Genomic DNA, 27,669 nt, shown 5'->3' with positions numbered 1-27,669 from the left:
GGTTGCCCTTCCCCGGAGAAGGCGGCTCATGGCAAGAATAGCATGTTGACCCATCTTGCCAGCGGTGAGCTCAGAGAAAGCCGTGGTGGAAATGAACACAGGAAGACAGAGCAGATAGCATCAATGCCCCACCCATATCCTCTTGGCTTCTACCGCTTCTCTGTTGTCCAGTCCAATGTGCAACTACCAGCACCTGCATCCCCATTCCCGGGAGCTTTCCCTAACAACTCTGCCCGTGTGCACAGCAGGACAGATGTTCAGGAGAACGAAAGCCCCCAGGTGCCCTTGCTAACGCATAACCCCACGGCTGGGTGATTCTGTTTCTCTGGAAAACCCTGACTAATGCAGCTGCCTTTCCTTCCTATCTCATCCCGCTTTCCTACTGGTGCTTCCTGGGATCATGCGCTGAGTCAATGACATGCGCTTGAATCCTTGATTCAGGCTCTGCTTCTGGGAGAATCTGAATTAAGATTGGGGGTGGGGGGGTGGTGAGTCAAGAAAGGGGGATAAATCCAACATTTAGTGTGTGCCATGCACTGTGCTGGATATTTTACAAGCACCAACCATGGTTCCCCAAAGCCCCATGTCACTGCAGAAGCGTTGACTCAGTCCCTCTTGGAACTCAAGGGAAGGAGACAGTTACCAGAAACGGAGCAGAGGCCACAGGGCTGCTGTGCTCGACGCAGAGCAGGGGCATGCCAATGCTTGCACCTATCAGAATTTTCTAAAATGTTAAAGTATACAATCACAGAAAGACAAAATTCACCCATTCACCAAGTGCAATCATTCTGGAAAGGTTTCATCTTCAGAACCATCGACTTAGTGCTTCTCCTTGATTTAAAATTTGTTTTGACATTTCACATAACGCAAAAAAGAAGTCCACTCCATATCAAACTCTCTTTTAGAAAAAAGTCAGCAGGAGACATAGGATGGGGACCTGCCTGAGTGAAGGGGGGAGAGGGGGTATCTCTGCCAGAGTAGCAAAAAGTGCAAACTGTGCTGAAGCTCTGGATTCCCTGGTAGTTTTAAATAGCACCCAGCCCCTACGTGTCTGCAAAGGACCCCTAAGGAAAGGTGGAGATGTGGAGAAGTGGCCAATCAGCTTGCTCGGCTCAGCCCTGTGGGAGGGCCTGCATCAGGCAGCCCAGCCTGCCAGCAGCTGCCCCTAATGGAAGCCAGCCCAGGCAGCCTCAGTCCGGGAGGGGAGCGCCGGTTCTGATTAGGGCCTGCTCCAACAGCACATTTCCCATCTTCAGGTTTTCCTTCTGCAGCTTGTGTCCATGCCATGTCGAATGATGTCATGTTGATGGAAAAGCTGATCAGCCCCAAGTAATGCTTTCAGCTGCCGCCTCTCCCTGCCCCCAGCTGGTTCCCGAGGGCCCCCCACACTGGCCTGGACCAGGAGGACGCCAGCTGTCTCACATCAACTCTGGTCCTGGTCTCTCCTAGTGAGTTTTAATTCATTCCCATTCTCCACCAGAACATGATTTCAGCTGTGAAATTCTACGAAGAAATTGTCCTTCCAGAGTTACTCTGAACTTCCCTTACAGTTGCTCAAGAGAGATGGGGGAAAGGATATTTCTGCTTTACTACGTTTCCTAAGCTTTCTTCCCTCCTCCCCAAGGTAAGAAGTGGTAATTATTAGACTAGGTTAGCCCCACTCCCCATAGAACACAGATTTGCTGCTTCTTGAGAGACCAGAAGGAGCTGAGAGAATGTTCTCTGTGCCCACATGTTTTCTGGAGCAGACTCATATCCCTAAAGTCAGAGGAAGGGTAGGGGGCACGTCATCTAGCTTCAACCCTGTTTCTGCTACTGGTCTAGGTGGCCTTGGTGCCATGCTGCAGGGTTTTGCTGTTGTTCCAGACAGGGCAGGTACTCCTGCTGGCTCACAGCTCTGGAAGAAGTCTAAGAGCCATGGAGACATGCTGGCACTGGATCAGGGTGAAAAACACAACCATTTAGGGCTCATTTTTCCCCAATTTTCATTTAGCACCCTGCTGAGAGTCCAAAATCGCCAGTTTGATCCCCAGCTTCTAGAGACTGACCAGCACATTTAAGCTTCAGGCTCACCAGCAAGGAGCAAAGTCCCAATCTATGGGTAAGCAGCAGAGTCCCTTTGGACAGACATTTGCCGCCCTTACCTATGACAGCCAGGAGGCTCCAAGGAGACACAGGCCAAGAATGCAGTCATTTGTAAGTCCTGGGATGAGCAGAATTCTTATTATCAATTGCCTGATGAAAGGAGACTAACTGTTCTTGGAGGTCAGAGAGGGCAACTGCTCCCGACATTGAGCACAGGGTCTGCCACTCAAAGGGGTTCAAACTCAGCCAGCAAAGGAAGTTTGGGAGCCCCAGGTTTGATCATCTGCCTCCCTCACCCTAGAATGCAAGCTCCAGGGCTTTGCCTCACCGTTCTCTGTTGTGTCAGCCCAGGAATACTGTCCGGCACTTTTAGGAGCTGAATAACTACTTGTGGATGGAATGACCCAACATCACTTCAGTGACTGGACACTTGCTATGCTGGTTTATGAAGCTGCTGTTTCTCAGTTTCAACTCCCCTGGCCCTGCAATGCTGAGGCTGGACACCATCAACCTCACCTATGCTTTGCCAGTGGCTCCCGGTAAGGCTCTGTAGAGATGGAGAGGTCGAGGGAGACTGCAAGGCCAGAGGGAGAAGGGCTTGCTCTATCCTGCCTGCTTCCTGGTCCTGTCAGCCAAACCCAACGAGAGTTTTCCTCAGCAGCTGATTCCAACAGCAGTCAATTCTAGTTTCAGGTACCCCCAACACATGTCCCCAGAGTTGGGCTTACTACACCCCTCAAAGACACCAGCAGCACCAGCTAGTTCCCCTTCCTGGTCCCAGCTCTGCAGGGTCCCCTTCTGTAGCTTACAGGTTCTATAACCCCAAAGAAAACCCTAAATGAAAATTTTTCCCTGTTCCTCTGACCAGTGGTTCTCAAATCTAAGGCACCTAGAACCTGATAAAACCCAACCTGCTGGGCCCTGCCTTCAAGAGGCTCTGGTTGTTAGAATTTCTATCTCTGATAAGCTCTGCCTATTGGTGCTACAGCCAATCAGGGGCCACACCTTGAGACATCCTAGAAGTGCTGGCAGCTTCTTGCAGTTACTACTGGGTCCTCCATGATCTGCTTGACCAATTCCCACTGTTAACTTTTTCCTGTTAAGATAATTGCTATGGCTTCTGTTTTCCTACTAGACCTTGCCTATTAGAGTAACCAAGACAGAGTCACCCACAAAAAGAACCGCTCTCTCCCCTGATATGGGCAGAGGTCACAGCAGTCTCTTTAGAGGCTTTGCTAATCAGTGGCCTGAAAACTGTGACCGTGTGGGGGCTTTGGTTTTCATCATTAAAGCAGCCAATGAGGAGGTGAACAGAGTCCCTTCTCTTCCCAGAGGTTAGAACCCCACCAGGTCCCAAGGGAAAGGGAAGAAACCAGAGAGAGACTATAATGTCGCCTGCTAATAGCATCGCTATGAGTCCCGCTGGCACAGCCCAGATGCCCTTGCCCTCTGAGGCTTCTCTTTTCTGCTCACCATTGCTTCCCCAACTTAACACCAACTCTGGCTCTAGAACAAATTGTATCTGAATCCAAGCATCCATTCCTGTTTGGCTAGATTTAGTAGGTTATCTTTGAAGCCTGGTAAAAGACTTCAACAATTTTTCCTTGTAAATTGGTGGTAACAGCATTGCCAGAGCCAAGAAATAACCTACCAAATACAGCAAATAGGAACGCTCCAAGTGTGCATGGGGAGGGGGCTATAAGTAAGTATAAGACTCACTGTTGAACTAATTCAATGCGCCTGGAGAGCAAGATAAAGTGTCAGTGAGAGAGCCTAGAAGGACTGGCATGTTGTTAAATAAGCAGGACACTCAAGGTACACCTGAAGAATGAGCTAGCACATGTATGTGTGTCTCTTCATGTCGGGGGTGCACACACGTGCTTTCTAATGAAGAGCTGCTGGCGCTGCTTTCGGGACTGCGCTGTGAGCAGAATGGCTCTGACGTTAAAACTGTCTCAGAAAGTCACTGAGTCCAAGTCTTTATTAGTGGTTGCTGGTGGTGGTTGGCTTTTTCTCCCTGAAACTCTACTTTCTAATATTAAATCAGCCTTTTGGGCGAAAACAAAGCACCTATTAGTCTACATAATTGCTCCAGATTCATTTCCTGCGGGTGATCACGTGCTCTGAATTCTAATCCACTCTGATCCTATCCTGTTCCAGGGTTTGACCCTGTCTTTGGGGCCGGGCTAGTTAGTCAACCTTCCCCACTCATAGAAAAGGCAGGGATGGCTGCCCCCAGCTGGGGTAACACCTGCCTCTTTCAATCACCAGAAGCTGACAAAACAGCTCCCCCTCTTCAGAATCCTAAGTCTTTGTAAAACTCCACCTCCCAAGCCCACCAGTCCTCCTTGGTCTCCGAGTCCACAGTGGAGGATGGAAGCCCCTGACATCTGTTTGGGCTGCAAGCTCAATGGGGAGCCTCCACAGCCCCAGCACGCCACATTTTCTCTTCTAATTACATAAAATGTTCTATGAAGGCCAGGCTCTTGCCGCGGCACCTGCGCAAGGCCCACAGACCTGTCCCACCTGTGCCCCTGTGAGGTTTGGTCTGGTCCACACAGACATTTGGAGAAAGGATGCGTGGCGTCAAATACAATTTATTCTAGGGCCAGAGGTGGTGGTAATTTGGAGAAACAAAGCTGAGAAGAAAGCTCAGCGGGCAAGGGCACCTGGCATGTGGCCTACTGCCTGCAAAGCCAGCGGGACACACAGCGATGGACACAGAACTGGCTGCCCTGGGGCTCATTACCGATTTCTCCTGGAACGTGCTTGCCGTGGAAGCTAAAGCAGACGGTGACGTTCAGGCAGTTCACGGGCTGCAGTCCGTCGTGACACTGTGGCGCCGTGATGTTGATGGAGCCCGGGAGGAAGATGGAGACATCCACTGTGATGACGGGTCTGGCCCTAAAGGTCAAGAGAAGGAGGAGACTAAGCCTCATGGAGGAACTGCTCTTGGAGCCAGACAAGAATAAAACCAAGAGGGTAATCCTAGGCCCACGGCCCAGCCTTGAATCAAAGTGTGTAATAACCCAAGAGAGAGGCCAAGGTGCTCTGTAAATACTTTCTGGTTTTAGACGTGGCTATTTCCTAATAAATTGATAGTTAGCTTCCTAATAATAAAGGCGAAGCTAGTTAATAAAACACATCTGGTCGAAGCCATAAATGACCCACCAGATGTTGGGTGATTACTTAAAATTTCACCAATTAAGTTTCAATTTCCATTTTACTAGGAAGATAGGAATATATTTAAGAGTCATTCTGACAGCAGATGCCAAGACTGAAGAAATAGATGCACAAGCAGGAATTCCCCCCAAGCATTTACAGGCATTAAAAGTATGAACTGCAAGGCTCTAGTCACCTCCAGTGCGTCAAACCTCCCCCTTCATTTACTCCCATCAATTCACTATTTTTATTATAGAACTTGGTTAGTGGAGCCCCAGCTGGTAACAGCAAATACTTCAGGGCTGAAGAAATCAACCTACCCAGCTCAGGACCAGGTGAAACAGCCACACTCTTATAACTGAGAGGGATCCCCAACCCTAGTACTTGAGGGACTGACCACCTGATTGTTGCTTCTGTGGACTCCCCAGGGGTGCCAGACTGAAGCTGGGAGTGAATGCACTCTTTCGCTATCCCTACAAACATCTGCTCTGGGACTGTTCACCTAAGCTGCAGCTTAACCTTTTCCCCTCACACAGAGGCCCTCTGACCTCGAAGGAGCCTGACCTTCATGCCTTTGGGATGACATCACAAGATGAAGGGGCAATAGTGACTTGAGAACAATGATCTCACTTGTACAAGGTCCCACAAAAAGCACCAAGGGTGATAAGACAGATGGGAAGGACAAGCAACACCAACTTGGAGAGGAAAACCTCAGAGGGAAAAAAAGGAAGCAAGGAGAAAAGTGGCTCAGACAGGGTCAGGGGTTTTACCACTGCCACCACTGCTGTGAGCGGTGGGTGGGGAGAGAACAGCCATGCCAGGCTGTGGGACACCCAGAGCAGATCTGTGGGGTTAACGGAAGTCAGACAACAGCTGTGCTGCCAAGAATTTCTATATCCTGGTCATCCAATTTTCTTCTGGAGAAATCCTTAGAAGATGCTATAAATAACTTAGAAAATGAACTCCCTACTCCTGGTCAAAGTGATTATAAAGGGGCCCAAAGGTCACTCTCCAAAGGCCCCAGGTTCTTTGACAGCCACTCCAGTGCTCCCTCTCCCAGGAAGTCCTCCCAGTTACCCCTTGGCAACTGGAAGTCTCCTCTCTGTGGTTCCTGCAACTACGTGGGAGCCTCACCTCACTTACTAAGTGAGGTCACATCCAACCTTTCCCATCCACCTCTGGTCCCTTATGGGCTGGAATTCTAGCGAAATCATCCTGCTGTCCTCAGGAAAGCAGGGATTTCCAACCCTGTAAAATGGGTGCAAACTTTATTCCAGGTCAAGTGCTTGAAAACCACAGAAATGGCCTGAGTTCCACCAACCAGAGGTACAGGGGAGCTGTCTCCACCCTGAGAGCCAACCCAGTCCAGGGCACCCAAAAAACAGGACTCGGCATTCGCCCCGGGGCCCCCTAGACAGGGAGGAAGCCTGGCACCTTGCTTACACAGCAGAGCTCTGCGGAAGGTGGCGAGGTGAGCAGGAAACAAAAGGCCCATTACTGGAACGAAGGCTGCTGAAACGGAATCCTTTGAAATGACAGACAAGAGCCTTCATAAGCACATCTCCAACATCCAGCAGAACAGTTCCCTCAAACCTTTTTGTTTCAATTCCAAGTATTGTTTTTGGACCAGGAAGGCCCTGAAATCTTTCATAAGCTTCTCTGATAATTTCCTCTGACCTTCAATGGCTCAGCACCAGGCGCCTATCACCCTAACCCAGGACCTGCCCTCCAGAGCTAATCCGAGAGAACAAACTTCCCGAGGACAGAGCCAGGCCAGCCCACACTCCTGGGGAAGAGGTGGGGCGGGGAGGGGGGGCGGGAACTGGGCTTCACAGACCCACCTGCTGATGTGCCAGCCTCCAAGATCAAAGCAAAGGGGACCCCAAGACAGCACCGTAAGTGCTTTCAAGACTATTTTTTTAAAATCCAGTGGCTGGAAAACTTTCTGGGGATGTGTACAGTTCAAATCCTGATATTTCACTTCTGTGGTGATCGTGTCCTTCTGCTGACCACTTCATCCAGGCCGGTGTTCCCCAGCTCCCCTCTGAAAGCCTCTCCTCTCCAAAGTTGACCAAGGCATTCTCCTGAAAAACTTTACATCTGTCCTTATTAGATTTCACTTCACAGACCCAATCCTCCACCCTAAGCTGGGACATGAGGTCTCCCATCCGTGCTGGAACCACCTCACTTTTTACATTTATATTCAAGCATGAGCTAGAGAAACTCACCATGAAGGTGAGAACAAGGAAAGCCCCCTTGGGTTGGAGCTCACAGCTGGAGGCTTACAAAATACAAGTATGATGTAAAAGCAGAATCTGCAGGCTCTACCTTAAGCCAGATGCTCCCAGTTTTAAGATGGCCTGTCTTCAACTGTGAGAAGGAGCATGCTTTACTCAGGAAGAATGCTTGCTGGCTAGAATGAGCTGCTGCTAGGGATGGTGCTGAGTGTGAACACGACATCAAAGAGCCACCAGCTGGCACCCCCAATTCTCACATCTACCCTCATGAAAGTGGTTCTACCCAAGAGGAAAACTATCAGCTCAGAGGAATGGTGATCCAGGGAGATCATCAACAGGTCCAGGGAGGATTTATCTCAGCAATGTCACCACCCCGAAGGACACAATTGCCACCTTCAAATCGTGAAGGGCTGCTAGAAGCAGAACTTCAGAACAGCAAAGCTAACCACTTGTGTGAAACTGCTATCATGCATTAAGTATTTAGGCCAGTTCTATGCACTTTACATGTACCAACTCACTGAGTTCCATTAAGACCGAAGGAGCTAACTTCTACCGTTACACCTTGTTTCACAGATTTGCCCAGAAAGCACATCATATCATGGCAATCAGGACTGAACCCCAGCTACCTGGCCACAGTGTTCGTACTCACAATCTCAAAAGTTATTCCTTCTCTAACAATTTAACATTTTTGAGTTAATGGTTCCCTTAGGTGATACTAAGCCACAGAAGCATTCACAGGGGCTCCTCATTCAAGAAGAGGAGGTGTAACCCTGTGCTGGGGACTCAGAAGAAGGTGCTGCCAAATCAGAAGAACCTGGGGTGGGGAACAACATGGCCTCTGGGATCACTTCCAGCATTAAGATCCCCATAGCCTATTTGAGAAAGCTCTGCCATCAAGTTATTAACAAACTTAAGTGCTGGCTCCCACTCCAAAGTGTAATTCTCCCTCCTCTGACTCATACAGACAGAAATACTTGGAGACAGTTCACAGGAGGGATGGCAGCCGCTGCCTTTGGAGGAGAGAGGTCCAGGCTGCATGGGTTCTGCCAGCCCTGCGTCCTTCACATCTGCTGCCACCAAGGAACCAAGCGCTATCCAAAGGCAGGAGGTCCCAGTCCCTGGGGGTGGGCATTCACAGGGAGGGGTGGGCACTCACAGGGTGGGTTGTAGGTGTTCGACCCTTGGATGTCCTGACACCCAGAGGAAATGGTAACATGCGTGGAGCACATTAATGGAAGGCAAACATCCCTAGGCCTTAGGCCACCCCAAACTCTGCCTAGAAGCTCCAGGGATGCGAACACCTCACCCCTGAAAGCCATTCGAGGTCCACCAGCTGGAAACTCAGGGGTAGAGGATAATAAGAATGAAGGGGAAAAGGCAGAATTCTTACTAAACGCCCCCATCTGCAAGGAAGGGGACAGGGGATGGTTGAATGTGGTGAAAAGCTCCCCTGTACCCCTACTACCAGGTCCCATTCCCCCCCCCCCATGAGGAACACCATCCAAGGAGAGAAAGAGAAGCATCTCACCTTAGAAGAACCACACTGTCAGACATGAAGGCTCCAACAGTTACATCTGAAAACCAGAAGTTTAGAGATTCAGACACGTCCTGCTCCCCTGCCCGACCCGGGCTCCACAGCAATGGAGGCTCAGTCTCCCCACTGCCCCCCCCACCCCCGGGCAACCATCCTCTGGGCTATGTAACAATTTTGTAAGAATTAGAGCCACCTTGTGCCATATGGTGGCCAATCACCAGTGGTGGTGTTGGACTGAGATGCACTCTGAGTGCACATATCATGGACAAACCAGATTTCAAAAACCTAGTGCCAAATATACCATTAACTATCTCATTAATGACTTTTACATTGAGTATTCACTGAAATGCTAATATTTTGGATATACTGGGCTAAATAAAACATCAAAATTATTTCCATCTATTTCTTTGTGTTTTCACACACAAAGATTGCTAGAATATCTTTATATATTTATATATTACATGCATGATGTACACTGTATTTCTTTTGGACACCAGTAAGCTAGAGGTTCTGTAGGACATGTGATCTCTATGTGACCTCAGACTCTCAAAGAATATCTCTGTACCCTGGAGATAATTATCCCCAGCATCTTCTTCAAAGCTGATAATATTTCATACTGCTTGAATCAGAAAATACCTACTAAGTTTTTATTAAACATAATATTTATTAAATACTTGTTAAATATTAGAGCTTTAAAACATTTATTTAAATAATTATTGAATATATTAAACCAGATATTTGAATCAGAAAACTCATAAGAACACCTGGTAAACTATAAACGAATATATAAATGTTAACTGGAAATGTTTATTCTGAAATAGCTTAATTGAAGAACTATCCAATCATTCCACAGCTCTCTGTCTTTCTGCTGCCCCCCCCTTACTCTAAACCCCTTAGCCTGGGGGTTCCCATTACTATCTCACAGAACAAGCATCTAAATGCAAAAGAGTCTGCATCCCTACACCTATACAATGCCCTCATCAAGGGAAAAAAACAAGTAGCAAATCTTTGGATCATAGTGCTGCATTTGGGTGTGCCTATTAATTTTGTTGCTTTCCAGTTGTCTTTTGAGTTGACTGGAAAATATTTTTGAATATAAAATACATTTGAAATATATTTGAAAATAAAAGAACTTAATGAATTTAAGAACTTAATGAATGAATAAAAGAAATGAAAAATTGAAGTAACTTGAGCTCCATCATGAAGTGTGGACACACATGCTTGTGGTGCATTTACAGAGAAGCAGCCTGGGCCCCTGTCCATCAAAATGCAGTCTCTGGCCAGCCCCTTCAGTTCTCTGAGATTTGGGAGTTTTGTCTGTAAAGTGGGAACACACCCCCATCTCCCCGTATCTCCTGGGTATAAGATGCACGTGGCATGCGGAAGCACTTTGCATATATTAAAGTGCTAACCCAATGTAAGGTATTACTTAGCGATGACCACAAATTGCCCAAAACAAGGGAAATAGTTCTCTCAAACTTAGGAAGACCCATATGGTCTACCTTGGGACAGAAAACTCAACACTGGCCTCTTTCTAGTCTTATTTCTCCTCCTGGGTTTGTGATGTTACAACATCAAAATGCCTGTAAGAAATTACAAAATTTGGTGTCTTCATACAAGAATACATTAGTTTTCCTAGAGCCTTCTGGGAGGCATGTTAAGTGGAAAGAAATACTTTCTCAACAACAAGATGAACTATAGAATCAGGAAAATTTTTTCTGAATTCCATGATGATTTTGGATTTTTTTTCAAAGTTTTATCATTGTTTCTCTCCTCATCTCACCTCACACCCCTCCAAACACCAAACACTATTCCAGTGCTCCATCAATTTTACCTAAACCAGGTATCACTTGGGGATAGGGTTTTTATTCAATTAGCCTCAACCACTACAGGGCATTAATTAACCCTAAAGACAAGTCAGGCAGCCTTGAATGTTCAAGGTCTGTCTTATCGGTCAGAGATAGGACATGGGTATTTTTTTTGTTTAATGTTCCAAAACTTACTTTCAATAATTTTCTTGTGGGGGTTGGAGGCAGGGAAAAATGTTACTTGACTCCTTTTTCCCTCTCAAGAGTAAGGAACCTCTGAATACGGTTAAATGTCAAGAACAACACAAGGTTTCACTCTTGACCATTTTTAACATGGACAGTGCTTTTCTTCATTAGAAAGACTTGAGATCACAGAAGTCACCGTAAATACTACCCCCTCACACCCCCTGTACCTCTAGCCTACACCCCAGTTCTTGTAATGCATAAAGAAATCTTTAAAAAAAAACTCCACCCTCCCAGTGCTCAAACCTTTCAGAATAGATGTTAAATCCCCCAAATAAACTTCAGTGTTTCCACTTTAAAATCAAACAGTAGGCAAAATACCTCACTCTATAGTGTGACGTTTCCTAATCCTAAGGAGATGTGACCGTGGTTTACCAGACTGGAAATTATTCTACTTCATGCCCTTATCTCTGTTAATCGCAGATGTTTGAAAGCAAAGCAGCTCACCAGGATAGCCATTTCCATCCATATCAATTCCTCCCGATATGGACTGACCAAACATCCGGAGAACTGGATTTATCTTCCGCCCCAACAGTTTCTGAAACAGATAAAGGGGAAATTGAGTCACAGGAAGGAGCACAGTCCCAAGTAAGAACCCATGACAGTTTTAGCCCTGTTTCCCTAGGACTCTTGGTTCTGAAATTGCTAATTTGATCTGGGGATCTTTAGCAGGCAACGGAAGGCCACATAGCTCATATCATTTCTTGCTTAGGTCAAATGTCATCATGTAAAATTATTTCTAAGTTTTCAGTGTTACTGAAAAATCCACCCAGATTAGAGTGTTAACATTTTGACTTGCTGAGCAAAGTCTGAAATGGATATTGTTTAACTTCTATTTCTAACAGAGATTCTGCTTAGTTTTCACACACATATGGTTGCCCAAAATTTTAAGAACATATTTTCCTCTGCTCTGTCTCCCCAAATAATGTACTAGACCTGTAAATTCTCCTCCACCAAAGACACACATGTAGTCTTTTCCTATGTGGACACGCCAGCTGGAAAAGACGGCCACATGGAAACTATCTCTTCATCAAGGGAGCCAGAAGATCCAAAGATTTCTGAGCTTCACAGACAGGATGAAACAGAGTTCTACCTGGTAATTCTCAAATGCCATGGTCCTGAACCTTCTATAGACTACAGGAAATTAAAAACAAAAACAAAAAACTCAGCTGAAGACACCATCCTTAAAAGACAGCCCCAGGCCAACCATTCAGAGTTCACAACTCTAGCACCATCATACACGGGTTCTTCTACTCATCACGTGCTATACATTAAGACACGTCTCACTGGTTCAACAGCATGTGTTGACAACCAGCCTTCTGCACACATCCTATGTTCATGTGGCACAGTTCCTTACAACGATACCAAACTGACTCCCATTTTCTGGGACCTGACCTCTTGCTTCTTTTTAATATATCCAGGCTCTGTGAGCGGGCTAGCCTCCCAGAGCACACACTGCTGATAAGAGTCACGTTTTGGTTTCTTGCCATGCAGCCAAATCCTCCTCAGAACCAAATTTACAGGTATCTAGAGGCTCACTGTCAACTTTCTCTCCTTATCCTTTCCCTGAGTTACCATCAGAAGTGTCAGGAAGCGTGTGGGGAGGGGTCGTTTCCACAGGATCTGCAGATGGAGTCACCAGGGACATTCTCTACCCCCCAGCAGCCAATAACTGCAAATAGCTGTCCACTTGCCATCTGGAGTTAGGTCACCCAGCAGGAGGCATGAGGGCATCCCAGCACACAGCAGAGCACTGAAGGAAACCTGAAGCAGTGATTCCTGCTAACAGGCAGAGCCCCACATCCCACAGGGCTCTGTCTAAACAAACGTGTGTGTATGTCTGCCTATTTTTTAAAAGCCACATTTTGATGCAGCCCTTCTAGGCTCTGAAGTCTAACAAGCGAGCAGCAGCTTGCCCTGGGTTTGCATTTCCAAGGCATTCTGTGGCTGGGACAAGGGGAAAGAGAGAAGGGGTGGTCCATTTGGGGTGGTGCCCACAGACATCTGTAGGCCATTACAACATAAAGCCAGGAAGATAAGTCTGCTCGGTGCTAATAACCCTAAATGAAAACCAGGAGCTTTAGAAGACCTCTGCTTGACCAGGTTTACAGGCAGTGTCCTTACAGCAGGAGAGAGATCACAGGGGCCGCCATTACACACCCAGAGGGCTCTCAAATAGAGAACTTCACACAAGGATCTTAAAATCAACACTGTTCATGCTGAATTCCAGGAAAAAGAGTTAAAGAGTAATGTAGAAGAACTTTAGGCTCTGTTCTCACAATTTATCCAGCAGAAACAACACCAAACTGAGCCAAAGAAAAACAATCCCTTGGGCCTCCCTGGTGGCACAAGGGATTTAGACACAGGACGATGGAGCTATCAGCAGCCACTGCAGCATGAGTTCGATCCCTGACCAGGGAGGTGACCCAGATGGTGCAGCAGACCTCTCCTGCCTCGCCCATTGCTCCCCTCAGCAGTGTATTTCAGTCAGTTTGCCTGTCCTGTTCCCCACTCTGTCTCTGGTAAATCCTCTCACCCTTGCATCTCTTGCCTACACCCCAGCTCTTGTATGCATAAATAAATAAATCGTTAAAAAAAAAAAAAAAGAAAGAAAAGAAAAACAACCCCCTTGCCCGGAGTCATTGCAGACATCTTCCGCTTGCTCACCCACACAGTGCCTGCTCTGTCCAGCCCTGCACCCTGATGGTTCCACCCTTGAAGGACTTTTTTCCTTTTAAGTCACAGACTTTATCATATACACATAATAGCTTGCAAAAGGTTACTCATAGCTATTTCTTTCTCGCTCTTTTTTTTAAAGAGCCCCAAACCGCTTTTCTTTGTCATGGCCAAGGAGCCTGCCTTCATGCTGACAAAGGCAGGATGGGTCCAGCTGCTGATTGCTGCTTCCTACTGAACACACTCTATGCTAACCACAAAATTTAGACTTCGGCTCTCTGTGGGGATTCCACCCAGCAACAAAACAAAACATTCCCCTTCCCAGGGGAGGGGAAGTGGGGGTCTCCCACAGGTTGACTCTGTGTGCGATTAGCTTCCAGGAGGATGTGTGGAGGGTGACCCCGACAGCAGCCCGAGGACGAGACTCCCTGAATGACCTTCAGTTTGTCACACTGAGAACAGTATCCTTGATTTAAACCAGAGGACACTTGTGAGATAGATGTGGCCCCTAGCCTGTGCCCGAAGGTGCCTTCTGTCCTGCCTGCCAAATCAGCTGAACCACCTAAGAGTTTATTGTTCTCATGGGTCTCTATTTCTAATGAAAAGAAGATGGGCCATGTGGGCAAATGTCCTTGGTGTATTATGTGTAAGGACAGAATAAATTTTCACATCCCTAAGTTTTCCAACTGAACTTTCCTGAGTGTTCCATTTTCCAAAGTGGAGTTGAGGATGGTGGTTACATAAAAGGTTTGAGAGTCAGACTGGCAGGTTCCAGTGGCCATATTGCCACTTACTAGCTTCTCACCTTGGGCGAGTTAAATAACCTCCCTGGGTTCCAGTCCCCTTGTGAACAGAGGAGGATGGCAAAGGCACCTATCCCACTGCTAGGAGGAGTGACGATGAGAAGAGAGTAGAGTAGGCACTCAGGAAGAGGCTCCTCCTCTCACCAGCACCTCCAACAGCCAAGGTGAATGGTGGGGAGTCTGAGCAGGAAGCCCCAGCACAGAGGGAACCTGGGGCTCCACTGGCAGCAAACCAAGCCCTAGCTCTGAATTAGCACTATCTGCTGCAAGAACAACTACAAATATACAACTTGAACTTATATCCATGCCATGTCTCTTACAATCGGCTCATAAAGCCTTTCTTACCTAGAGTATTTAGTACAATAACCAGTTTTGATTTCATTTTACAGCTAAGAACAAAACTCAGTCAAAAGTTTTGTTTCCTTAGCAGTAACTAAGACACAAGGCAAGCTTCTCAGGGATGAAAAATATAAGTGTGAGCAGGAGGTGGTAAGCATCAAAGGTTCAATAAATCAATTTCTGCTGGTTGGAAATTTTTCGATCTGTGCTCAGTCCCTTCTTGTCACTGACCCACTAGGTGAAAGACACAGGTCTGTGCCACTCTGCATGCAGACACCACAAATATCCTGACAGTGCTTCTGTCAAGAGTGACTTCCTTTTTTCCCATGGGCTGGCTTGACACCATCAGCAAGACTGAACACCAAGTTGACGTGACAAAAAAACAGAAGTCACCACTTCCACGTCCCCAAATCTGGGGCACAAGGCCAGAGCTTTAACCAGCATCTCCTTTTGAAGCCAATGGTGACAACAGTCCTGTGAGTACTCTTGGCCTCCTCTGTGGACCACCATCTATATAGATTATATTTTGCGACATAGTCCTTTGACTTGCACAAATGGTGGACAGGAATAACCAAAAACAAAAAAGCTTCTTCTTAAAGAAGAAGCTCTGACTCTGTCTGGGTAAGAACTTGGATCCTATCTTTTGCAGGCAGAAGGCATCCCTGAAATTGAGCATACTTGGGAGTTTGTGAAAATGATTTTGCGTCTACTACACAATATCAATACTTTGATTTTCACTAGAAGATAGGACAGCTGAAGGCAGAACAATGTCATGGTTTCCTCTGTGCCCTAGAACCTGGCCCATGTTCCCTACAGGACTGTCAAATGAATGTATGAACAAGCAGTTACCATGTCACTCCCACACCAATTACCATTGAGTACTGAGGGACCACCCCGCCGGCGTCTCCATGGTAGATGTAGACCACCCCCGCAAATTCATCCTCCTTGGGTGCACCAATGGCCACATCTGAGGGAAGAGAAACAGCTGTGGGTCAGAGTAGCTATTACAATAAGGACAGGTTTCCTAACACCTGATCTCAAGTCTAAGTCCTCCCTACCAGGAATTTCTTGGTTGCTCACTTTTCCAGCATTAAATTGGGCACAAAACCTCTTAGCAGGAAAAAATAAAAGTAGAGAGAAAATTAATGTAAGTCAACATTACTTCAATTGAAAAATAGATTTTAAAAAAAGAGAAAAAAAAGAAGGTAATATTAGAACAAGACTTGGGGAAAAAAGTAGAGAGAAATTATAGAAACTGAGATGCGTCTAGTTCTGGAAAGGTTTCTGCTTCGTCCTCAGAGGAAAAATCATTGACCGAGGCAATAAAAGGAAAGCAAATGTAAGCCACCCACTTTAATTTCTGTCTCTTATAGAGGGGAATTCCATAGACACTGGTTATTGCATAATTGAGAAAGTCAACTCTATTTCTGGATAAGGGAATTGTATAACGTGGCATTCACTTCACACACACACACACACACACACACACACACACACACACATGTCCACAGTATTCTCACAAACTGACAACTCCTGGAACAAAACCTACATCTTCCTTTCTTTCCTTTTCTTCTAACAAAACAAAAGTCATGGGTCTGCAGAAGTGAGGTCAAGGGGCAAGGGCCATGCATCCACACACGCTCCCTCCCTCTCTCTCTGACAAAGCTCACTCTGGCCAGTGGCATAAGGAAATCACAGGGGCCTGGATGTCCGGCCTGAGGCAAGAGCCAGCCCAGTCCATCTTCCCCTCAGTCACCCTTCTAGTGTCAGGGGTCCCATGGGTGCCAACATGTGTACACCGTGTGCACAATGAGTGATGGCATCTCAAGCAGACCAGAGAGAGAGGCCAGAGCTGGGGAGGGTGTGCTGTGCAAACAGAAGCAGACAGCAAGTCAAATTCTCCCAAGTCAACCCGGGATGCTGTCACTATCAGGGGAGAGAAGCAATGTCTCACTCTCTCCTCTGTCCACTCAAAATGCAATGGAACATCAGGGGCTCCAAAACAAAGCCTGTGGTAGAGCCATCACGTTTCTCTGCCATAAGAAGCCCCAAGACTCAACCCCAACATCCCCTTGCACCACACACACACAGCAAAGAACACTGAGCTGATGAGAAGGGGCTGCACAGAAGCAAAACTCCAGTGGGCTCAGAGCTTAGTCCCAAGAGTCTACACAGACATTTTTTCCAACAGAGACCTCTCTTCTCAGAGTACATGGTGGGCCTCTGGAGCGGGCAGGTGGATCCAGGAGCCTAGAGCTAGAGGGCAGGCTGCCAAGCCTACGTGAGGCGGGTAATGGGCCGCAGTGGAGGCATGAGGGTGCCTGGGTGGTGGGCACCATGTGGCAACACACACCTGAGGAGGGTGTACCCTACATCACATAGTCTGTAAACCAACGTTATCTCAATAAAAAAATAACTTTTTAAAAAGGGGGACAGGAGCAGGCTCACTGACCTGGGAAGCCATCGTCATCAAGATCGCCCAGGCTGGCGATGCTCTCCCCAAAGTGTGCGTTGTAGGCGCCATCCCCGGCCAGGGCCAGCTGCTCCTCCAGGACTCCCTGGGAAACAGGATGAAGGAAGAGTGGGAAACAAAACAAAAACAAACAGAACAAACCAAAAAAACAATAAAACCCAGAGCTCAGAACGCTGCCCCTGAGCATACCCAGCAGCAGGAAACACCTGGGCAGAATCACAGGCACCCAAACTTCTCTCCTGGTGGCAGAACGGGTCCTTCCCACCTGTTCAGCAAGAGCCCCCCTCTGCCGCCCCGCACCTGCAATGCCTCGCAGGGGAAGGAGAACCTCACGTCAGCCACTGACTAAATCTTCCTTCTTCTAACACTATAAAAAACCCACCCACCTAACTACCTGTCCCACAGTAAAAACCTCTCCCAAATTTCCCTTTTTCTGTTTTTTTTTTTTTTTTTTTTTTTGCAAGCATACACGAACTGCACTACTCCTTAACTAAGACGGGAAACGATTAATCTCTGTATCACAAAGATTAAATACCGAACCACAGCAAAATACTCATTATAATAGAATCATGAACACTTGGCGGATAACATAAGAACGAAGATTAGTCCATTACTCTAAATTGCACAGAATGTTCATGCTAACTAGCTACTTATAAAGAGCAATCATTTGAACATTTGGGGGGAAAGGACAACTTCCTTTGGATAATGAATGTTCTGTGTGAGTCACATACAAAGCCAAACAATTACAGGTGCTTGGATTTCACAATGAAGATAGAAGGGGCTATGACTGACCCTCCCCATAATTTTTAAATTAGATGTTGAAAGTGGTGATTTAACATTTTATTTTTTCTCTACCACTATTCCTCGTGGCCCTTGTCCCTTTTCCTCCTGCCCCCTTGTTAACCTCAGATCGTTCGTGGATGTTCGTGGATGTCCACTCCTTTTTGAAAGTGTTCTGCAGTATCAAATTGTCTGCTATGTAGGCATCTAGGATTAGTCTTTATCATTCTGTCTTATTTTGCCGCACATAATTCAATACTTTGTACTATGTATTTTGTTACTAAGGTCTTATGTCTAACCCTTTAATCAGCTTGGAGTTTATTTTTGTGTATGGGGTTAGCAAGTAATCCAACTTCACTCTTTTATGTGTGGCTTTCCGACTTTCCCAGCACCATTTATTAGAGAGGCTGTCCTCTCCCCACTTGTGGCCATACTGCTTTATCATACTCCCAGCCTTCCTTGTGGCATAATATCCCCCCCTAAAACTGTTTTAACAGGACGTCCATATTTCTATTTCTTCTTGCCTGTGTGTGATTTAAAGATGTGTGTACCAGCTGCACGGGTGCAATGGTGAAGGAAACTCTATGGGGACTACACCTGAGGGGGTGGGCAGAAGCAAATACTGTTTAAAAAGGAACAATGATGTAAAAAATAAAACAAATTAACAAATTAATTTTTTTAAAAAAGGTGTGTGTACCAGCAATTTTGGCAGTGCCAGTCACGACTCCCTGGGACTCAGTTTTTCCACCTGAGATATGGGAACCCCTGATACCATGTGCACATTACACTGAAATCACTTACGGAAGCAGAAAGAACAGCTCCTGCACACATGGTAAGTATATATCAGTAGTAAGCACTACAGGCTAACCATTAAGATTGTTCTTGCACACAGCAACACTATATAAAACTTCCCAGGAATGGAACATTTCACTTTTTGAACGTAGGTTTTTTTCCCCTCCTCTGGCAAGTGGCACCCAGTGCTTGACCAGGGAGTTGGGGAGTGCTCAGCCACTGCTTGCCAATATCTCTCTCCCACACCCACCCACTGTACCCAGCACTGTACTCACATTTCCTTGGTTGATATAGACGGTGACCTGCCCCTCATCCCTGATCTCAGAAAACATGGGGGCGCCCACCAGCAGATCGGAGAGGCCGTCCGCGTTCAGGTCAACTGCGCATAAGGAGGAGCCGAAGTAAGAGCCCATCTGCAACCAAGTCGAGTCGCAACAGAGCATTCAGTGTCTGCCCTCACGCAAGGAGGCCCTCGCTTTCCTCCAGCCCATGGGCTTTAGGAACATTTGCACCCCAGCCCCTAAGAGGCTGCGGTGGCCCCATAAACCGAATGCCTAGGCAAGCAAGTGAAATACCCAACTTCCCTAAGCCTTCCAGCAGCCAAGCAGGGCCCCAAGCAACCCTTGACCAAAGCTAACTGGCTCAGAGTCCCCTTTCCTGGAGCCCCACCAAGGGGAAAACAAATGGACTGATCCCCAGCGAATCAGGTACTGTTTTTCAGAATGTAAGCTGAGGTTGCAAATATAAGTTACAACCATAATAAAATTACCTCGTAGATCAGACATTTGGCAAGGACAAAGCAAGTAGGAATGTGAAGTTTCACAACACGAGGTAAGATGAAAATAAACGTTCTAAGAGGAAATAGGTTACCCTCCCCCAGTTTGTACATAGCTAGATTGGTTAGGAAGGTAAGAGCTAGGGTGACAGAAAAAGGTACAATTCAATGAAGGAACACAACTAATTTATACTGGCTCTTCTTTAATCATAGCTTAATTCATTGCCTATTATTTTAAATCAGGGGTCTCAAAATCTACCTAAAACACCATTGGGTCCAAGGTGATATACAGGTATTAGAAAAAACAGATACTGCAAGTATGCTTACAGGTGACGTTTGACTTCAATTTTAAGAAACAGTAGGGAATGGTGGAGAATATTGTAAACTGGAGTCAACAGACCACACCAAAGGAGCAACCTAGGCACCTGTAGTCAACTACTCCCTATAAGGCAGGCTGAGTTAGCAGAAGGGACCCTGTCCAGTTTTTAAGAGGAGGCAAAAAATGTACAATTTTACTTGAAGTGTCTATTTTTTAAATGCTGGCAGCTAAATCATATTAAAAATAATAAACATACTATGTTTAATATACATTAAAAAATAAACATACTATGAAGGTCAAACAAAAATTTTTGTAGCCTATATCTTTTCCAGTTTGCAAACTCTAAAAAAAAAAAAAAAAAAACATACACCAACTTTTAAAATAAATGTTTTCAAATAAAATGACTCTGGTTTTAAAATGATATGACTATGCTTTTTTCCCCCACTGTTGGAATTTGTTAGCAGCTAATCTAGGGGAGTTTGAGAGAAGTGAAGGGCACCCTTGTCCATTTCCTGCAGCTAAAACCCCTGGCCAAGAGGACACAGAAGTCTTACCCAGTCACATGCCAGGCCACTTAATTCAATTGACCACCATCCCCCAATCTCCCATTCCCAAGGGACAAGGGCATGGGGAAGGTGCAGAATCATGGAAGCTGAGAGCACAGAAACCAAGCTGCCAGTCACCCATTTAGTGGCCTTGCCAACCTCCCCATCTGTATGTACTTCAGTAAAAGAAACCAGTAAGAGCCAGGAAAGGAGATGAAGCCTAAAGCTTCCAGCTGTTCTCTCTGGCTGAGCCCCAGGGGAACTATCTGTTTCATTTCAGTGGGCTATTTAATATGATATCTTCATCAATCAGTGTTAAATCAGAAATCACAGTACATGAAGTTTCCTATCTAAGTTTTTACATACAAACATTTTACATACTCAGTTAACTCAGAAACACCTCAGTGTGGCAATGCCATGTTTTGGGATGAGTGTGCCTTGACCAGAGCAATCCCACTGGCCTGGAGATGCAGGGATGTGTGTCTGTGTTCACATCTGAACTGCACACATGTTGGTGGTTTCAAGGGTATCAACCAAGAAAGAACAGAGCCATTTTGTTGCTGTTTTCTTTACAGTAAGACAGGGAGACAGGGCTATCCGGTAGAATTCTGGCCAAAAAATAGCAGAAGTGGATTGGTGGTTTTCTGAGTCAGAACCCTCCCATGTGTGTGGCTCTCGACACAGAGGTAAAGTTAAGGCATCCCTTGAAAGCCGGGGGCCATGTCCTTCCCCTATGAAACAATGGAGAAGTTACCAAGGTGAGAAGGTCTCATTTCTTCTGGCTAAATGACTAGGATGCATAGCATTATGGCCTATTTCAAATGCAGAAAGGTGATGATGGTAAAGCTAGAAGGCAATGAAACAGGAGGCAGGAGTAAGTAAGCAGCAGGGCAAAGGAATAACCCTAACTACCCAGGTAGGGCCAGGCAGAGCCCTAAGGAAAATGAAAAGTAGCACAGCTATGGAGCTGGGCAGTGCGAAGACCCAAGATGCAAGTTGGACTGTCCTAGAACTCAATGACAGCAAACCCAGTCATAGAGAGGTGGCCAAATAAGTCATCCTCCAAACCTGGGCAGATGTGGAAGAGAAAGGGCACAAATACAGGTTGGCAATTATGCCAAGATGACCTGTTTTAACTGTGTAGGCAGCAGGGAAGGAACAGCTATAGTTGAATAGGAAACTATTCCAAGAACAGGGTGATCAGTGAGTTTAAGCTCCACCACAGGTCATTTTAAAGAATCTTTAAGACAATAATGTGAGGTGATGGATGTGCTGACAAACCTTATTGTGGAGACCACTTTGCAAATATATACATGTACTGAATCATCACACGTCACACCTTAAACTAACTCATGCTATGCCTCAGTTATCTTTCAAAGCTGGGGGGCAAGAGAAGAATCCTTTCAAGCCTGGGTACATTTGAGGGGGGGAGTAGCAGCATTCAACGCCCTCCATGCTCTTTGGGACTCCATTGGTCCTCATGGCATGGAGTTATTTCTTTGCTAATTTTAAGGATGTTTAGAAAACCATTTTTTTATATAGAATAAATCATAGTCATTTTCCAGTGTTGTTGCTCTGGGGTTTGGAATATTAAAATAACATAGGTCAAATGCTTCTGGGGGGGAATGCAGAGCTGTTCTCAGGGAAAACCTCACCAAACTGAGTTTGGTGGTGCATTTTTATTGAAAAAATTATGACAATTATATATTTTGTATTAACATCACATTAAGGTTTTCAACACTGCAAAAATAAAAAAGTTGTAAATGGGATTTAGGGAACTCAAAATAAGATTCACCACTAAAACAAAACACAGTGGTGCCAGGCTGATGTACAGAGGTAATCCATAGCAAGGACTGACAAGGACTGGGGTACATGGCATGCCCAGAAAGGAAAAAATCACCCCCCTCCCCTTTCCTCAGGGTAGCAGAGGGTAAAATCACCTCCTCTCCTGACATTCTCCTCTCTCCTCCAGTCTCCCTTGCAAGCCCCAGGCATCCTGTCCTGCTTCCCAGAGCTCACAAAGGCTTCCACCAAGACAAGCCTCCAAATTACCCCCTTCACCTCACAACCTGAATTGGTGTCTCCTTAGAGCTACCAATCTTGCTAAACTATCTTCTGATTTAAGTTACACTAAAGTATGCATGACTGCTAACCCCATGCTTACTAATAAAAGAATTCTCCAACTGGCTTAACTGCTGACTACGGTACAGTGCAAGTAGAACTGGGGAGCAGGAACTTGCAGGAACTAGAATCAGGGCCAGGATGAGGACAAAGTGACAACACAAACAAGGTTAATTTCAGGGCAGCCTTGCTGCGCTATTTTTCTATCAATATTGTAAATGGAACTAGTTAACTTTTGTTCAGTTTCCGTTGGTGACAAGCAGTCCCCATGTCAATGGTGGCAGAGGGCTCAGGGTGTGCAGAGGAGGGGACAGTGTTGGGTTGATGAGATAGGGAGAGTGAGAACCACTTGGGTACGTTCCCTCCTTTGAAAGTAACCCGTTGTAAATTGTGGGCTTGCTACCTGTACTCAACTGTGCCTGATCTCTCTGGAGGTGGAGAGGTGTATGTATGGGAGACAGAGAGACACAGGGGCAGAGAGAGACACAGCATACTGTAATTTCAATTAGTATCTAAGTTTAAACTGCTGTACTTGGCTACATGCAAACTCATCTTGCTACATGTCTTCTACAACCACCATCAATCTGGAGAATCTGCAGATTACACACAATGCTGAGAAGATAGAGGTCCCCACGTGGCTAAGTAGAAAAGCTCTATAAACGTAGGATGTCGATAAGACCTATGAACCAATTTTCTAAAAAGTAAGAACTGAATCCCACATGAGGACATCTCTCAAACAAACAAGAAACATTTAGACCAAGAATCTCACCTTTTTACCTGATGCTTGAAAAAACTTAATTAAGGTACCTGATCTTCGGTCAGCTCTAAAAATATAAACCTATGGAATGAAAAAAGAAATCTAGTGACGACAGAAGCCATGACCAAAGACAATTCTCAGCTACCTCCACAGCAGGCGCACTTACACTGACTGCTAATAATGAAGCCAGCTCTCATTTTACCAAATCTACAAAGAAAATGTCCTTCAATCCTGAACCACATCCTTCATGGCAGCACAAGATGACCCAGGAGTTCCAGATTACTTGTAAATAAGTCATCTCTTCTATAAAGTATTTTCTTCCATGGACTATTTCCTTTCTTCCTTTATTTAGAGCTTAGCAGGTGTGCAATATAAGACGGGGGGAGCAAGGGATGTATCTTAGACAAAGCATTTTCCCATGGTGTCATGAGCATTTTCTCATGGTGTCATGAGATCTGCTTGGGTGAATATAAGTTTAGTTTAGGAAATGTCAGAGAGTTAAACATTAAACAAATTTCTTTACTTTGGGTCTTTACACCATGAATCTCCACCACCAATGAGTATCACTGTGCAGAATTTTCTAAAGGGTACCGGTGATATGACTATGGAAGTTCTTTTTAATTTACATGTTATGAAGAATGTCCCATGAGAACCAGAGTAAGGGACCACCGTCTTAATGCTAATGTCCAGCTCCTGACACGAGAAATGAACAACTCCGAAGGCTAGAGTCCATTCTGGGGTCTTGGGGAGTTAGGTCCCTATTCCAGCCTCTTCCCTGAGAATAGAGTATCAGCAACTTTGTCAAAGACAACCAATTTCCGCAGTGTTTCATGTGTTCCAACCAAAGAAGCATTTCATATTCTTTATTGCTAACAGGATTCAGGATTCCCTCTGTCTGGTTTTATCGATTATAAATACCATTTTCATCTTGGAACTTGACAGGACTATACAGTTATCACAACCTTCTGAAGAGAAGGCAATAAAATTGCATGGAGTTTCCTGTGATTGGTAAGAAGAGAAAGCTGCTGTGGTCAGCCTGAGGCATCTTCATCACTGTGAACTAGGAAGTAAGCATTTTACTAAGGCTACAGAGATGTCTGCAACTCCCAGGAGATATTATCAATGTGGAGACAGTTCTTGGTGCTTCTTCCTTTTAGCACGTATAAGAATTCACGTGACTCAGAAAGACCCAGCTCTTTCGGAAAGTTATCAGAGTTCATCTGTATGACTCCCTCCTGCTCAGAGTCCTGGGTTTTTATCTGGTTTCATTTTCAAGACTCTCCCTCCATAGCATCAGTGTTCAGGGCAAGCTATACATGCTTGGGAATGTGACAGCAGCTCCCACCTCCTCCCCAGGAATATCCAGGGAGATACAACCCTCATGAGTACACTGCAGTCAAGTCTCATCAGCTGACATGCAGACATCATGCCTGGAAAATTCTAATAACAGTAGTCCCAGCCACCTCAAGCTTTCCAGAATCCAGATCTCAGGCCTCCAAGAACCTGGTGAATGACTGGACTCTACACTAGGCTCACCCCTATGGGATGGGTGAGATCCAAAGAGCATTGCTGTGTTCAGTCTTTCTCACCAGACAGTCTATAGAGCTTGTCAAAAATGCAGATTCCTGATTCATCTGGACTTCATCTGGAACTCCCGCACCCTGGAGCTAACAGTCCAACAAGCACAGTTCTCTGTACTGTGGTCGTAATTCACAGAGGGCACAGAGGGACTCAGGCAGCCCGAGATCTTTACTACACTCTGGGCAGATACTCCAGAGACAGTGTATCACACAGTACCAGTTCAGTCTCTGGGCTGAACCAGTTTTGGTTCTAAGGGTGAATAAATTAAATCACAAAATAATTGGGACTAGACCTAGCTCCATTAAACCCAAGTCAAAGTTGGGAAGGGTTTGGGAGAACAGAGGACTTGAAGTTGGATAACCCTGGACACCTCTCCTTTAGAGAATGCCATGACACTAGGGGTCAGTCTTAGTAATTTCACAGTCACACAGAAGACATTCTTAAATAATTCCATAGTCAACTATGAAAACATCCTGAAATTAGATGTGCAGAAAACAAAAAGGTTTGGGAGTTATACGCACACTAATTAAGCTTTTAAGAGAAACTGTCAAAAGTGATGGAAGGTGACAGACAGGAGGTTCCTAACCATTTCATCACTTACCTGCCAGTCATTCAGCAATCTAAGCTGACAAACCTCTATCTCAGGGCAGCATACTCCTCCCCCTCCCACCTGACCCCATGCTGTACCACAGACCCCCTCCTCACCTTTCCAATGCCATCATCCTGTGGGGCGCCTCCCACCACGTCGGTGGAGGACGGGTGTGAGAAGTGGCCAGCGGTAACTGCATAGCCTGCACGAGTGGGCAGAAACCAAGGGCAGAGTTGAGAAAGAAGTACAGGGAAGAAAAAGATCCATCAGAGAATACACCTTCTCAAGCATCCTTTTTCTGAATGATTATGATCCAGTTATTCTTGAAACAGAAATTACCAGGGAACAAATGGCAGCAGTCAGTCAGTCTTCTTTTCTGAGGTGGTTCTGCTCACAAAAGGGCATGTTCACAAGGAGATCAGGGCAAAAGAGAGTGCTTTCTGAGTGTCCTTTAGAGGAGGTATTGTACCAAATTCTTTGCAATTGCTTTTGTTTTCATTTTGAGCTATGCTTTCATCTGAAGTATAAAACTTAGTCTGTGTATGTGTACATAACCACACAATCACCACCCACAGTGAACAGAACCATAGACCCATCACCCCAGAAGGTCCCCTGATGTCATGCCCAGGAAATACCCCACAATGATTTCTAGCACTATATATTAGGTTTGTCTGTTCTAGATTCTCACTCAACAGATCTGTGGCATTCATCCATGCTGTTGAGTGTAATAGTAGTTTGTCTCCTTCTTTTCCTTGTTGAGTAGCGTTCCATTGCATGAATACATCATAATATCTTTTTTCTCCCAGTGCTGGGAATTTGGGTTGTTTCCAATTAGGGGGATAGCCTGAATAAAGCTGCTATGAACATTCTTGTTCCTGTCTTTGGATGGCATCACCTCTTTTAATCTCGCAGCTCTATGAAGGAGGCATGAGTATTTCTTTTATTTTATATATGTGGAAGCTGGGACTAAATGTGATTAAGCAATAAGCCTAAGAATATACAAGATTCAAGTCCAATCTGTGCATCTCCAAAGTCACTGTAATGAACCATCATGTCACACTCCCTTCTTAAAAGAGGGCAGGAAGAAGATAAAGATGGATGGACAGATGGATGATGGTTAGATGGATGGATGGATAGGGAGGCAAAGAGTCTGGATGCAAAAGGAGTCCCAGAAACAAAAGAAAAAATTGCCTGAGCTTAGTCTAAATCTATTCTTTCTTTGAGTCTTGCCAGCAAGTTGAAAGTTCTTCTCTAGCCAGCAAAAACCCTGCACAAGCTACCATATATTCCCCAAACCTTGTCATCACCCTCAAACCCTAGCACTGTGATCATAAGCTGTTTGGCTTTTGTGATGACAACGTATCAGGATCAATTCTTATCTGCCAAGTGGCTGAACACAGACTCAGACTGGAGGCTGAGAGTATTGAATGATATCAATGGGTCACGTGACCTTGGCAAGCCCTGCAACACATAAGGGCCTTCGTTTTGTAAACACAGCAAGGAGCCACAGGTCCTGAGGTTCAAAGGACCTCTCCCAGACCCTAAAGTTACTTCTCCAATTAGGTTCTTTTCTGCCTTCTCTTCATTCTCTGATCAAATAAACAAAGTTGAATTCCTAGTATGCACCAGGCTTTTAGACCTAGTCCTAGAAATTTGACATAAATTCCCCAATTCCAAGATATTCCCAGCCTAGTGAGTGATCAGTATCAGTGGTCAGTGCTATGGCCACAGTTTAGGGAGGGGAAGTTCGGCATCTAGACTCTAAGCTCAGAAACGATGAGTATTTGCTACTTACTGGTTCATGTGAACTTTGGAAGTGATATGACTTCTTTGAACCTAAGTTACCTTACCTATAAAATGCAATAATAATAGCTAGCTCCAAAAGTTGCTTCAGGAATTAAAAAAAATTGATGTGTAGAACCTGGCGTAGAATAAATGCTCAGTCAATGACAGCATTATGGATCTAGGAGCATGCAGAATGCAAACACTCCAAAGCTGGAGTACAAGTATTATGGTAGAGTTACTGGGCAAAAAAAAAAAAAAAAAAAAA

The 27,669-nt window shown here is 45.5% G+C and overlaps 1 protein-coding gene across 1 annotated transcript in view; it reads right to left on the bottom strand.

Moving 5' to 3' along the window:
* The window catches only part of ITGA9 (integrin subunit alpha 9), a 284,237-nt gene that overhangs the window by 209,498 nt on the left and 47,070 nt on the right, over window positions 1-27,669 (bottom strand). The window contains 8 exon segments of the mRNA XM_037526417.2: window positions 4,835-4,989; window positions 9,013-9,058; window positions 11,517-11,607; window positions 15,760-15,854; window positions 17,340-17,445; window positions 19,208-19,345; window positions 23,462-23,530; window positions 25,736-25,821. Coding sequence (XP_037382314.1) covers window positions 4,835-4,989; window positions 9,013-9,058; window positions 11,517-11,607; window positions 15,760-15,854; window positions 17,340-17,445; window positions 19,208-19,345; window positions 23,462-23,530; window positions 25,736-25,821 — 786 coding nt within the window.

This window comes from Talpa occidentalis, unplaced genomic scaffold (assembly GCF_014898055.3).
Source record: "Talpa occidentalis isolate TD23 unplaced genomic scaffold, MPIMG_talOcc4v2.1 talOcc4.10, whole genome shotgun sequence".
Taxonomy (NCBI): Eukaryota; Metazoa; Chordata; class Mammalia; order Eulipotyphla; family Talpidae; genus Talpa; species Talpa occidentalis.
Note: the sequence above shows the minus strand (reverse complement) of the source record. Positions and strands in the feature narration are given on the sequence as shown.